Genomic DNA, 15,182 nt, shown 5'->3' on the forward strand with positions numbered 1-15,182 from the left:
GTTCCTCCTTGCTTCTTCAAGTATGCCAGTGCTGTGGTGTTGTCCGAGTTGACTTGGACTACGCGAAGGGAGACTTTGTCTTGAAAGAACTGGAGCGCCAACTGAATCGCTGCCAGCTCTTTGAAGTTGATATGCCAGGCTACCTGTTCCCCTTTCCAGGTGCCTGACACTTCCTCCCCTCCTAGTGTTGCTCCCCACCCCGTGGATGACGCGTCGGAGAACAACACTAGGTCGGGGTTCTGAAGCTTGAGGGACATGCCCTCTGACAGCTTCAACAGATCGAGCCACCATCTTAGATGGCTCTTTACCTCTTCTGAGATGGCTAAAATCATGTCGAGGTTGTCCTTGTCTGTCCAGCTGTCCAACAGGAAGAACTGAAGAGGTCGGAGGTGTAGCCTCCCCAGGGAAACAAACTTCTCCAGCGAGGAAATGGTCCCCTGCAGACTCATCCATTCCCTCACCGAGCATGAATCCTTCCCTAGAAAGGCTGACACTTTCTCTATGCCTTGTTGCTGACGTTCCTGGGATGGAAAAGCCCGAAAAGCCACTGAATCCCTCTGAATCCCCAGATACATGATGGACTGTGTTGGGGTCAGATGTGACTTTTCGAAGTTTACCAGAAGTCCCAGGGATGCAGCTAAGGACAGAGTCGTTTGCAGGTCCTCCAGGCACGGGTCTGCGAAGAGGCTCGTATGAGCCAGTCGTCCAGATAGAGCGAGATCCTGATGTTGCAAAGATGGAGCCACCTCGCCACATTCTTCATTAAGATGGTGAACACAAATGGGGCCGTACTCAGTCCGAAACAAAGATCCCTGAACTGAAATACCTTTCCTTTCAGGACGAAGCGAAGGTACTTCATTGATTGGGGATGTATCGGGACGTGAAAGTAAGCGTCCTGAAGGTCGAGTGATACCATCCAATCTCCAGGTCTTAAGGCCCCCAGAACTGACTGAGGTGTCTCCATCTGGAACCTCTGCTTCTCTATAAAGAGGTTCAGACGACTTACATCCAAGACCGGCCGCCACCCTCCTGACTGTTTTGGAACTAGAAACAATCTGTTGTAAAATCCTGGCGATGCCAGGTCTAAGACCTGTTCCACTGCTCCCTTCTCGAGCATCTGCTCGAGCAGATCGAAAAGTATCTTCCGTTTCTCTCGACGATACGACGGGGACAAGTCCCTAGGAGTCGAACTCAGCGGGGGCGGCTTTACGAAAGGGATTTTGTACCCTTTCTCTATGATGTTGAGAGACCAGGTGTCCGCCTCTCTCACTCTCTCCAGGCTTCTACGAACAACTGCAGCCTGGCTCCTACCGGCAACTGAAGGACGGATCTCTCATTTCTTACCCCTAGACTTAGCCGGGGCTCTACCTCTAGGAAGACTTCTTCCTCGGGGTGAAGATCTAGCTGAAGTTCCTCCACGAAAGGGCTTCTGCTTTTTAAGAGACTGGCTTCCTGAAGACGTGGAAGGGCCAGTAGGACGCCGCGACGACTGAGCCAAAAGGTCTTGTGTGGCTTTTTCTTGAAGGCTTAACGCCAGATCCTTCACCACAGCCTGGGGGAAGAGATGGCTCGAAAAAGGCGCAAACAAAAGCTCTGCCCCCTGTGAGGGAGAGACAGATTTAACTGCAAAGTTGCAATAAAGCGATCTCTTCTTCAAAACGCCTGCAGAAAAATGAGAGGCTAACTCCTCCGAGCCATCCCTGACGGCCTTGTCCATGCATGACAATACACTGGACAGCTCCCCGAGGCTAATCGAATCTGGCTTACGAGACTGGTTGTCGAGCACTTCCAAACACCAGTCTAAGAAGTTGAAGACTTCCAAGGACCGGAAAAGGCCCTTCAAATGATGGTCCAGTTCTGAAGTCATCCATGAAACTTTAGCTGAAGCTAGGAGAGATCTTCTAGAAGCATCCACAATGCTGGCGAAATCCCCTTGCGCCGAAGTAGGTACCTTCAGTCCCAACTCTTCACCAGTTTCGTACCACATCCCTGCCTTTCCTTGTGCTTTCCTTGATTCCATCCAGGTGTTGACCTTACGGAAAGCTCTCTTAGTCGATAGCGATGTCTTCATTTTAATAAAACCAGGCGTCTTGCTTGCTTTCAACGATGAAAACTGCGAGGGAGGTAAAGGAGGAGCAGAAGGAAGGAAGGTATCCCCGAACGAATCATGGAGAAGCCGAGCCAAGACTTGGTAGTCCAATGAAGCAGACGTCGAAGGTTGCTCTCCGTCAACATCCTCAGAAGAATAGCTTAACTCCCCTTCTTCCTTACCAGAATGTAACACCGAAGGAAGAGGCAAAAGTCCTTTAGCCCCGAGTCTCATATCCGAACGATGTCGAGATGAAGCTGGGAGCACAGCCGAAACAGAATCCTTCACAGTAGCAGGATCAGAAACTAAAGCTTGTGGAGAATGTGATGTTGCACGATGCCGTGAAGCGTCAACAATAGTCTCGGGAAAAGCGTCCGAGTGAGTGCGAACTTCCACGTTCGCGCCCAAAGCGATCTTACGAGCGCCCCAACGAGCGTCCATCCGAGCGTCCAGCGAAGCGTCCATACGAGTGTCCAGCGAAGCGTCCCTCCGAACGTCCAGCAAAGCGTCCCTTCGAGTGTCCCGCGAAGTCAGGTCCTGCATCCTGACGAGCGTCACGTTGGGCGTCGAAACGAGCAGGTCGAAGAGGAGCAGAAAAGGAAGACGCCCGTTCCTTACTACGCGGATCAGCACGTACCGAAGTCCGTACAACAGGTACAACTTCGTCATCAGCAAAAGCGTTGAGATCGGAATGCCGATAGTCCTCTCGCCGAGAAGAGAGGGGAGCGCGATGAGACCTCTCTCTCTCCAAGGGCGCAAGAGTCAGATGACGTCTACCGCCACCTCTAGACGAGCACTGGGGAGAAGAACGAAGTCTAGAGGGCGAAAAACCAGGAGACGGGGAAGAACGAGGAGAAGGCGAGGGAGACTGTCTGGTCCTTTTAATCGGCAGTCTGTCGTCCTTCCTGCGACGAGGAACCGTCTCCTTCTGCTTAAGCAAAGCATCCAGTTGACGTTGCATAGCGAGGATGATCTCTGTCTGCGAAGTCTCCTTACGAGGAGAAGAGCTGCGCCTGTGAGGAGGCGAGGGGCGAGGGGACGCCTTCTTCCTTCTCACAGGAAAAGCCCTGGATCTAGAGCGACTGGGGCGCTCGAGGCGTCATCATCGGATGACTCTGTCTTCTTCTGAGGCGGAAAAGCTACGCTTTCCGGAGAAGACCGCCAATCAGACAGAGCATGACGTGAAGCGTCTTGATCTTAGAAGGTCCTCTTCAGAGGCCGCGAATCCGGACGAGATTCCCATCCCTTGCGCGGGCAGGACGCGTCGGAAGACGAAAAACAATCCTTAAGGAGGCGTGCACGCGCACGCTCCTTAGCAGCCTGGGAAGCGTCTACAGGAACTGCTGAAAGGACGTCAGATCGGTGGGGGATCCCCGTAACCCTCCTTCGGCCTTCGACATGCCCTCTCCCTGAGTCCTGGGAGTCCGGCAGAGGTCCCAGCCTAGAGGCGCTATAGGGCCGATCTGACGCCCCCTCCACTTCACTAGGGGCACTATCACTGCACTTAACACTTTGCCTATTTTCTAGGGCAAGCACTTTGGATTCTAGCGTCTTCAACGAATCCAGAATAAGAGAAAGGGCATTACCCTCCGCAGACACCACTTGAGGGCCCGAAGGCAACACTACGGGGTTAGGAGTTACAAACTCTACAGGAGGGTTAGAAGGGGATACATTAATACCCTGTCTGCTACCAGACTTACTCCTGATCCTGTCACGCTCTAATTTCTTAACGTAAGATTCATACGTCTTCCATTGCAAATCAGTTAAACTTTCACATTCAGTGCAGCAAAAATCATACGTACACACTTGTCCCCTACAACCCTTGTATACTGTGTGAGGGTCAACCAAAGCCTTTGGTAGCCTCACCTTACATTCATCCTTCATACACACCCTGGCGCTAGCCGAACTAGACCCAGACATCTTATTCAAGGAAAAAACCAAGCCAAAATCCAAACAATCCACAGTCAACGTGTGCCTAGCTATCGATCCAATATCAAAAAACCAAAAAGTCAAGAGGATACTCAAGCAATAACAGTTTTCCAAAATCCTGAGGCGGAGATGCTGTAAACAGTTGTTTACAACACCGGCGACAGAGAAAATCTGATAGAAAATGGGAATGGTTCCTGATACCCGCCTCCCAGCGGCGGGAATGGGTACTAACCACCCTACTCCCACTACGTGTGTCGTAAGTTTTTAGAAATTCTGTCGGACTTCAGAGAATACAGCTATATATATATCTGACAGGTAAGTTTCATGAACAAAATAGTTTTGTACTATTGAGAATAATGATCATTTTAATAAAACTGTTGTTTTACTATATCTAATCATATTACATGTATCATTACCATATTATCATATTATAATATGAATAGAATGATTTGCCATTTGCATTCTGGTTTTGTTTACATTCTTAAAATATGTAATCAGCTGATTTCATTTTACAGATATTATCAATGTCTTTTGTTACCGAATGGAGCTTAATTCAGAGATACATTTCTTTCATAAATTATCAAAGCTGGGTTTAAAAATTGCAGCTACTTTATTTATAATCGTAGTAAATTAAATGAAGTACATGTGTTTTTGCCAGTTTCAGATGGTGCTATTTGCCTCTAAACCATTTTGCAGTCTGCTCATTATTCATAGTTCCCAGTCGTGCTTAACTTATGACCCTTGTTTTTTCACTAAGGACCAATATATTTCCTTGGTAGTATTTGATGATCAAACTAAAGGGTTTTGTGATATCAAAAGTTCCCCAGTTATCTTTAATATCGAGATTCTTTCCAACTGTAAAAGCATACATTCATGGGGATCTTCTTCCAACGGGTATTACTCTCCCGATAGTGACATCATAGGCGTTGAGCATTTGACATGATGTTTACCAATAATTTTCCTAAGGGAATACAAAAGTATCTTTTCACAATGGCTAACTTTGCCAAACAATTTAAAATCTTGAAGATACCGATTTTAAACATTTTTGGTACGATAATTCCAATAATATAACAATTTGTCGAAAATTGTATTTTTCCTAACTATACAAACCTGAGGTCCTTTAACAATAGGAATGTAACTTGCGGCAGCTGGAACCGGTCGTAAGCTTCAAACAAGGGAGTTCGGTAGTTAACTGCTTGTCCGATAGTCAGCGCACCGCGCGACTGGGAGGTGAAGATTCACTTTGCTTTAGGCCCAGGAAAAACACAGAGTGAGGGGTGGCATGAGGTGGGACTATGTGTAAAGGACCTCAGGTTTGTATAGTTAGGAAAAATACAATTTTCAACAAATTGTTACTTGTTCCGATACGAATACAAACCATCGGTCCTTGAACAATAGGAAGACTCACTTCTTGGTGGGAGGAATCTGAGTCAATGAACAGACTGGTGTTCGCCCAACCTTGGTTCCCTCCCTGGTCGTAAGAGCAGAGGGAGGGATCCTAGCCTCTGCCCAATGATCGGGTTATGTACCGCAGGATCAATGATCAGACCTCTGGACCCAAGTAATAAGAGGGAGGCAAGCGTACCTCTTAAAACTAGCAAGCAAGAACTTGTTCCTATTGCAAGAGGCAATATGAAGTCATGTGTTTGTCTCTTGTTGGCTTCCACTTCCTCCCCCCTTGTTGGGGGAAGTGGTGGATATTTGCTCCTATCCCTAATGAAAGGGATAGGATGGGGCTCGGTCGAGTAGCTCACCTGCATCGTATCCTGCTCCAGCGTAGTGACGACCGCGTCCCTCTGGCCACAGGTAGAGGGGGAGAAAAAGATGGGGAAAAGAAGCCAGTCACACTCTCATTCACTCATCTATTCATGCAGTCACACCAGGATGCGATGCTGTTCCGTCCGCTCGGGTGCTGGGTAAGCTACACAACGTGTTGAGCAGCCACCACGGGTCCCAAGGAAAAAGTATCCAAGGACCTGTGGGCAATATCCCGAAGGTAGGAGGAGGTGGTGGTGGTCTGGTTAGACCAGAACCCTGCCTTCAGGACCTGCGCCACGGAGAAGTTCTTGCGGAACGCAAGGGAAAGACCAATAACTCTGACTTCGTGGGCTCTCAGACGAAGGGTACGGATGTCGTCGCTACCAACAGCTTCGTACGCCCTCCTGATCACCTCACGCAGCCAGAAAGAAAGTGTTCTTGGATACTTCTTTCTTGGTCACCCCAGTGCTAACGAAGAGGCGTCGACACTCAGGCCCTGAGGTGCCGAGTTCTATTCAGATAGCACCGTAGCGCCCTCACAGGACAAACCAGCATCTCATCCATATCGTTGTCGGTGAAGTCCATTAAGGAGGGGATTGTGAAAGACTCGAACCAGTCGTCAGGAACCGAAGGATTCTGAGTCTTAGCTATGAAGTTCGGTATGCTTGACATCGAAGGAAAGACCATGAAGTTCCCCTACTCTCTTCGCCGATGGCAGGGCCAGCAAGAAGAGGGTCTTGAGGGTCAGATCCCTGTCTGACGACTCTCGGAGTGGCTCGAAGGCCCTTCGAGTCAGACTCCTAAGGATGAGAGTCACATCCCACCCCGGGGGCCTGAGTTCCCTGGGTGGGCAAGACCTCTCAAAGCTCCTCATTAGCAAGGAGATCTCGAACGAATTCGAGATATCCACTCCCCTGAGTTTCAGGACTAGGGCCAGGGCGGCTATCCTTTGACTGTGGGGACAGAGAGGAGCTTGTCTCGGCGAAGAAACACGAGGAAATCCGCTACCTGCTGAAGACGGCCCACTTTCCCTGGTACACAGCTGCAGAGGACTGTCTCACGTACCCAGCCATCTCTGTTGCTGCTCGGCGAGAAAAGCCTCTCGCTCGCAAGAGATGGTGGATAACAGCCAGCCGTGAAGATGTAGAGACTGGACTGTCTGGTGGTACCGTTCTACGTGTGGCTGGACAAGAAGGTTGTGCCAAGGGGGAATCTCTCTTGGTGCTTCTGCAAGCAGAGCCAGCAGGTCCGGGTACCAAATGGCCTGGGGCCGTTTGGGAGCCACCAGGATCATCCTGAGATTCGGGGTGGCTAGCACTCAGCTGATCACCTTGCGAATCAGGCAGAAGGGGGGAAAGGTGTACGCGAAGAGGTTGTCCCACGGGTGTTGAAGAGCGTCCTCTCCAGCTGCCCATAGGTCCGGCACGGCTGAGAAGAAAACCTGAAGTTTCCTGTTGTGCCGGGTGGCGAACAGATCCACTACTGGACGCCCCCACAGGTCGAAGAGCCTTTCCGCCACGTCTGGGTGTAGGGACTATTCGGTCCCTATCATCTGACCCTGACGGCTGAGCTTGTCTGCTACTACATTCCTCTTGCCTGGAATGCAGCGGGCTGACAGCTCTACTGAGTGAGCAACGGCCCACTCGTGCACCTGCAGCGTCAACTGGTGCAACGGGAGAGACACTAGGCCCCCCTGTTTGTTGACGTATGCCACTACTGTGGTGTTGTCGCACATCAACACCACCGAGTGTCCCATCAAGCAGTCCTGGAACTCTTGGAGAGCGAGGAACGCTGCCTTGAGCTCCAGGACATTGATGTGAAGGTGCTTGTCGTGATGATCCCACACTCCTGCAGCCAGCAACTCCTCCAGGTGTGCGCCCCATCCCTCGGTAGACGCGTCTGAAAACAGCAACATCTCCGAGGGGGGGAGTGCGGAGTGGCACTCCTCTTAAGAGGTTCCTGTCGTCCAGCCACCAGGCTAGTTCCTGCCTCACCTCCTCCGTGAGGGACACTGGGAAGTACGGTGGCTCTCCCACCTGTGACCAACTCTCCTTTAGTCTACACTGAAGAGACCGCAGGTGAAGACGCCCGTGAGGGACTAACTTCTCGAGTGACGACAGGTGACCGATCACGACTTGCCACTGCCGAGCTGACTGTTCCTGCCAAGACAGGAACTGGTCGGTTGCCTCCCTGAATCTGCTGATCCGTGAGTCTGCAGGGAAGACTCACCCTGCTACTGTGTCGATCAGCATACCCAGGTACTTCATCCTCTGCTTGGGCTCGAGGTCGGACTACTTGAAGTTCACCACGATTCCCAGATTGCGGCAGAACTCGAGGAGTCGATCCCTGTCCTGTAGCAACTGCGAGCGGGAGCTCGCCAGGACTAACCAGTCGTCGAGATACCTCAGAAGACATATCCCTGACGAGTGGGCCCAAGCAGACACCAGAGTGAACACTCGCGTGAACACCTGTGGGGCGGTTGAGAGACCGAAGCAAAGTGCCCTGAATTGGTACACCGTCCCGTCGAGGATGAAGCAGGGGTACTTCCTGGAGGATTCATGGACGGGTATCTGTAAATATGCGTCCTTCAAATCCACTGAAAGCATGAAATTGTTCTCCCTGATAAAGTCGAGCACGGAACGTGCTGTCTCCATCATGAACCGAGACTGGCGAACGAATCGGCTCAGGGGAGAGAGATCTATCACTGGGCGCCGGCCCCCCGAAGACTTCTCCACCAGGAAAAGATGGCTGTAGAAGCCTGGTGACCGATCCCTGACGATCTCCACAGCTCCCTTGCTCAGCATGGCTTGGACTTCCTGTCGAAGGGCTATGTCCTTTGGTGTTCCAGGAACGTAGGTCTGAAGATGAACCGGGTTGGAGGTGAGGGGTGGCCAAGACTCGAAGGGTAGTAGATACCCCTCCCGAAGGACGTCTACTATCCAGGTCTCCGCTCCGTAGCGCTGCCATGTTGCCCAATGGCTCGCCAGGCAACCCCCGACTTCCGCAAGCAGGTGAGGGAGAACGCCGTCCCTAGCGTTTCCTGCCTCTCTTCGACTTCTTCCCGGCTCCCACTCGTGGGAAGGAGGGCTAGGAGTAGGGCTGATTGCGACCGCTCCTGGCAGAAGTTGAAGGCAGAGTCTTTCCCCAGGGCTTCGACGATGCAATCGTCTGAGCAGCCGAGGAAGCGCTAACCAAGCTCTTGGGCTTGGCCGCAGTCGATCAAGGCTGCCCAGATGCCTTCGAGACTGCCTGGTGTACCAGACGGTCACTGTCATCAGAGCGCCGTCATTCCACCGCAGCATCCACCATCTCTCCTGGGAAGAGAGAGGAGGAACTCCGCGCTGGTCCGTTGTGAAGACCCAATGCCGCCTCATTCCCAGCCGCCCTGGTCACTCGGGTGAGGACTGCGTTTCTACAACGAAGTACCAGGTTGGCCCACAGGTTTGCCGTCTGGTGGGCAAGGTAAGAGATGGCTCTAAATCCAGACTGGCACAGCCTCCCGAAAGCCGGGTCACCTTCAGGAGATATTTCCTGAGGTGGCCGCAACCTTGGACACTGTGAGGGACCACAGGTCCAACCAGGAGACTGCCTGGAAAGCCGCCATGGCGGTGGATTCCAGTGCAAGTGCCTCTTGCTGCGAAAACCACAAGTTCTCCGACAGGAGCTGCTGCAGACACCCCCGGAGGTAGCCTAGCTAGCTCCGGGTTAACCTGTTTGGGCGGCATCGGATCCTCCGAAGGCACATAGAACCTCCTCTGTCGCAGTAGGGGCAGGAGAAGTAGCTTGGACGACCTACCGGACTGTAGCGAACCCTCCTGTCCGGAGACAAGCGAGTCCACTTGGCCCAGCACCAAGTCGGCCAGCTCTGATCGCGGCAGACCCTCCGTCGTCTTGGGTTCCTTCTTAGGACCCCAGAACGACTTGAGCCGGGACGTGGGCTCAGAAGGTGGGAGCAGCGATCCTTCCCCGTGGTTGTTGTGCTGACGAATCAGCGTAATAACCTCCGCAAACGACCTCTGGATCTCGGGAGTGACTGCGTCTTGAGGAGTTGGACCGTCAAGTCCCTGCAACAAGAACGCCTCTCGAGACCCTCCTCCTTCAGAAGGAGGAACAGCGACAGACCCCTCCTGGTCTCCTCCTGCCACTTGCGTGTACGACCTGGTCGGTCCTAAGACCGTGCCTGGCTCGTAGAGCGTCGTGGTGCACGCTCCTCACGATCACTCCGTGTCGCCTCGCCCTTCCCGGTGTAACCCGAGGAAGTTGAAGGGACCGGAGAGGAAGACCTGATGCTCACCCCCTCGCTCACCGGCAGAACCGGTGTGCTTGGGGGGCTGCAGGCGATCGAGCTGCAGGCCTGGTCGCGCAGTTCTCCTGGGGAGAGCGGCTGGACCGAGAACAGCGACTCCGGTCCCATGGCGCATCAAACCGCCGGAACCAGCCGAGACTGGTTCCTGCAATCGAGGGGACCTCTTTCTAGCCTCGGCCCGTGGCCGGTCTGGGACCGTCACATCAACCCGGGTAGCCTGCGGCTTGCTACGAGAGCGATCACTGGTCTGACGGGAGCCACCTGAGCGACTCTCGCCAGTCTTCCACTCCGTGCCTCGGTCCTCGCGCCGAGCGAACTCGGATGCCTGAGCCTTGGCTGTACAGTCGCCCGCAGGAGACAGTACACTCGGTACCTCTCGCAAACAAGAGGCCAAGCTGGAACCTGGTGTAGCGGTAGAACCTCTAGCAACAGGCGAGGAAGTACCAGTGTTAGCCGGTACCCCTCTGGTCCCCGTCTTCTTCTTCCTTGCAGAAGGAGAGACGGGCCCCACTCCCGAAGGAGCGGGAGGACCAGTGGAAGAACGCCCCATCCCACCGGAGTGAGACAGGCCCTTAGAAGCTCCCGAAGGAGACTTATTAGGGGGGGAGGAGCCAGCCTTCTTCTTCCTCGGCTTGGAAGCCTTGGAAGTCGAAGGGGGAGAGGCGGCAGCAGGCGACGACGAAGATGACGACGACGAAGACGACGACGAAGACGACAACGAAGACGACGACAACGACGACACCTTCCTCTTCTTCTTCGTCAGCTCCCTCAGGACAGAAGTCAGGTCCTCCATCCAGGACGGAGCCGGGGCTATTGCCGAAGCAACACGGCCCAGCTGCACCTGTCCGGAAGAACCCGCGACTGGGGCAGCAACACCACGGGCAGGAACGACGTCGGCAGGGGCTGGTCCAGGCACGGCAGGTACGGCATGAGCGGCAGGTATGGCAGGAACATCAGGTACGGCAGGAGACGGGGCAGCGGCCAGCGACATCCTGGGTACCGGTGGCAGATCCAGAGGCGAACTCTTAGGGCACCGAAAGTCGGGGGCTGGGGCGAGAGCGACGAACCTGGGTGGAGGAGGCACGCCCCTCCTCGGAAAGCCAGCAATCGGAGCCTGCACAGCAGCTGAAGGAGTCACCAAAGCCACATGCTGAGTGTAGACCAGGTGGGGAGGGGTGGCATACCCCGGGGTCGAGATGGTGGTGGTCACCGGTCCATGGGTGACCAGAGCAGCACCCGCCAGATAATGCAGCAGCCCCCGAACACTCGGTGTGCCCTGGAGACCTAGCAAGAACCATACCTGGCCGAGGTCGTCGGCCACAGCAGAAGCACCTGAGGAGGCAAAGGTCGTGTTAGTAGGAGGGGTTACCCCTCGCATGGGGGGGGGGGGGGACAAGCCCCACCCCATGTGAACGGAAGACCCCGAATACAACTGTACATCGGGGTATCTCGCCCCCTCCTTACGCTCAACGGATCAGGGCGAAGAGAAAGAACGGGAAACCCCCCACGAAGGGGAAGGGGCCATACGCGGGAGCTGAGATGGCGGCAGGGAGACGGCGTGTCTGTGACCAAGGGAGTCACCGGAGAGCTTTCCGAGGACTCCTTGGCAGGCTTACGTCGCTTCCTCCTACCCTCATAGAGCACCCATTGCTCCTTCGACCAAGAATTACATACTCACAGGGCTCGGCCCGAGAGCATTCCCGCCCCCGCCACCGAGCACATAATACATGGGGATCCACTTCAGGAAAGGAGCAAAAGGCCCCGCACTTACGGCCCTCCACACCAGGGCAAACTCTGCGGCTGATGGGGGGCACGGGGACAGCTCCAATTCACGGGAATACATATTGAATATCACTGGGAAAAATACAAGACATGTACTCACAGTTTTCACACACACAAAGCAAACCAAGTTTGAAGACACACACAAAGCAAACCAAGTTTGAAGACAACACAAAGCATACGCCGAAGAAGCGGGCAGAGAGATATGCAGAACACGTCCATCCACCAACGCGGCCGAAAGCAAAGTGGATCTTCACCTCCCAGACGTGCGGTGTGCGCACTGTCAGACAAGCAGTTAACTACCGAACTCCCTTGTTCGAAGCTTACAACCAGTTCCAGCTGCCACAAGTTACATTCCTATTGTAAAGGACCGGTGGTTTGTATTCGTATCGGAACAACTCTTACATTCTAGTAATATTCAATCATTTACCTTTATTTTGCAACAAATTGGAAGTCTCTAGCACAATATTTTGATTTATGGTGAATTTATGAAAAAAATAAAACATTTTCCTTACGTCCTCTTAGTAACTCTTCCGAAAAAAATCAGAAATTTTTTCGTCCGATTGTCGTAACGTTTGCACCCTTTTAAATTAGCTGTTACATAAAGTTTTATATATGAAAATGTGCGCAATTTCATGTGGAATACAACTGAAAACAACCAATGGTTGTAGCTTTTATCAGTTTTGAAATATTTTCATATAAATAACGATAAGTGCCAAAATTTCAATCTTCGGTGGCAAATTGGAAGTTTCTAGCACAATATTTCGATTTATGGTGAATTTATGAAATAAACTTTTTTCTTATGTTCGCGCAGTAACTCTTCCGAAAAAATCAGACATTTTTTCGTCCAATTGTCGTAATGTTTGCACCATTTTAAATTAGCCATTACATAAAGTTTTATATATGAAAATTTGCGCAATTTCATGTAGAATACAACAAAAAACAACCCATGGTTGTAGCTTTTAAGTTTTGGAATATTTTCATATAAATAACGATAAATAGAAAAAATTTGTCCTTCAGTCAACTTTAACTCGACCGAAATGGTCGAAAACTGCAATTGTAAGCTACAACACTTACAGTCTAGTAATATTCAATCAATTACCTTCATTTTGCAACAAACAGGAAGTCTCCAGCACAATATTTCGATTTATGGTGAATTTTTTAAAACAGCTTTTTTTTACGTCCGCGCATTACGAATTCATGCATCATTTTGTGATAATATTTTCTCTGTATTGCTTTGATTGTTTTACAATTTGTTATATACCAAAATCATCGCAATTTAGTGAACAATACAACGAAAAAATAATTAACTCATTAGCTTTAACTGTTTTGCTCACAGCGTGATTTGTATACAATTATTTATGAAATTTTTTTTTTGCGCTGTCATATATTTCAATATTTATAATGATATTGATATTTTTTTTCATTTCTGATGGTTGCATACTAAACTTCAGGCAATGACAAAAAAAAAAGGAGCCAAAAATGAACTCTTAATCTTGAAAATTAAGCATGCTGTGATTTGTTTAAAAAAACTTTTTTTCCACTTAGGCGCTTACTTGCGAACGCCGCCAGCATACAGGAGACACTTTCGGAAATACTGGCTCGGCGTTTAAGGGTTAATAAAGGTATTCCATAACTCTTAATACCCTTGTCAATTTTGGCATAAGCAATCAAGAAAATGCTAAATAAAAAATTACTTAAAAAGCACAAAATAATATACCCAGATTTTTCTAACAAAAGGATTATAATAAAACTATTAGACATACCATCATCCTTAAGACTACCACTCCGAGAATCTCTATTAGAATATGAATGCTGCTGGTACTGGCTACTATTATTAAGTGAAGCAGTACTTCCACCATGACTCCTGCGACCTCTACGTACTACCTCCCAGCCCTCGCCATCATCTGTCAAAAGGTAGGTAAAAATAAAGAAGCTTTAAAAAATCAGTCCAATACTATGCACCTACAGAAGAACCTGTTAAGATAATTTACCTTTGGTGTCATTCCCAGGAAATACCAACAACACTTGAAATACTGTAATGATAATTTGTAATGATGATGTTACTTTTGTGGAACAAACATACAGATTAAAAAAAAATCCTATCACATCTCAATCACTGCAGCCTTAAATAATTTTATCATATAAATCCTGGAGTAGTAACAAATAAATAGGCTTTATGCATATAGAATCAAGTGTCTGAAGGAAGACAGTAGCCTTTGTTAGAAAAATGTTCTTACAATCTCAAAGTATATTTAGAAATCTTTTAAGAGAAGCAATTTTTCTTTGCTGTCTTCTTGTAGAAGAGACAGCAAAAATTAAATTTGAAGAGTAAAATACAAAAAATTCAATGGAATCAGATAACAGTGAACTGAATATAAATGTAAGACCAGATGGAGATTTTGCTATCTTCTTGTAGAGGAGACAGCAAAAACTAAATTTGAGGAGTAAAATACAAAAAATACAATGGAATCAGATAAAAGTGAACTGAATATAAATGTAAGACCAAGTGGAGATAGAGGTATAGTTCATAACTTGGAAGCACAGATATCATGATTATCAATTACTAATTTATGCTTATGTCATCTAGTCATACAAATACGAAAATAACCCAGCAACAAATTCATAAAAACCAAGTGCTCCACCATCCTTCATCACACTCTTTTAGTTTATCTAACAAGTGCATAAATATTTATTCATAAAATACTTACATAACTAAGATGTAGTGAAAGACTTCGACCTTTCACCCATCATTCACCCTTTCCATTTTACTACTCCAAGAAAAGAACATGAAAAAGTTATTATATATGCCAACATACCAAAAAGGATATTTGAATCTTCACCTTCATGGATTTGTTGTGCTAATCAACATTAATAGAGATCTCTTACATTCCCAAACACTTTCACTTTAATGTACTCCTTTATTCAATAAAATGTATGTCCCAAGAAAACTAGCTCCAAATGTAAATGTTAAAGTACAATTAAAAGTAACCCCACTTCTCCTTCACACGTATAAAGGAATGGCCAAATAGTTTTTCCAACTCATTAAGTACACATGTGGATTACATCTCAAGAATAAATAATTAATGCTGCAACATGCAGATTACCAAGTATGATTGCACTGACATTGCACTAAAGCTGAAGAAAAAATGGTTAAAATTATCTGATTACTTGATCAGCCTGGGCTTTACAAGTTTCTGTGTATAACACTATGGTATACTAAGACCATAACATGTTGGAAATCAAGAAGTCAGGATTTTAGCTATGTAAAACTTGAAAAAAATATCTCAAAATGCAATATTCTTGTTCATTATTGCCACA

The 15,182-nt window shown here is 49.2% G+C and overlaps 1 protein-coding gene across 1 annotated transcript in view; it reads right to left on the reverse strand.

Moving 5' to 3' along the window:
- LOC135221835 (S phase cyclin A-associated protein in the endoplasmic reticulum-like) overlaps positions 1–15,182 on the reverse strand; it is a 233,562-nt gene that overhangs the window by 146,463 nt on the left and 71,917 nt on the right. The window contains exon 12 of the mRNA XM_064259737.1: positions 13,628–13,797. Within this exon, the coding sequence (XP_064115807.1) occupies positions 13,628–13,797 (170 nt within the window). The remainder of the gene's footprint in view (positions 1–13,627; positions 13,798–15,182) is intronic.

Source organism: Macrobrachium nipponense, chromosome 3 (genome assembly GCF_015104395.2).
Source record: "Macrobrachium nipponense isolate FS-2020 chromosome 3, ASM1510439v2, whole genome shotgun sequence".
NCBI lineage: Eukaryota > Metazoa > Arthropoda > Malacostraca > Decapoda > Palaemonidae > Macrobrachium > Macrobrachium nipponense.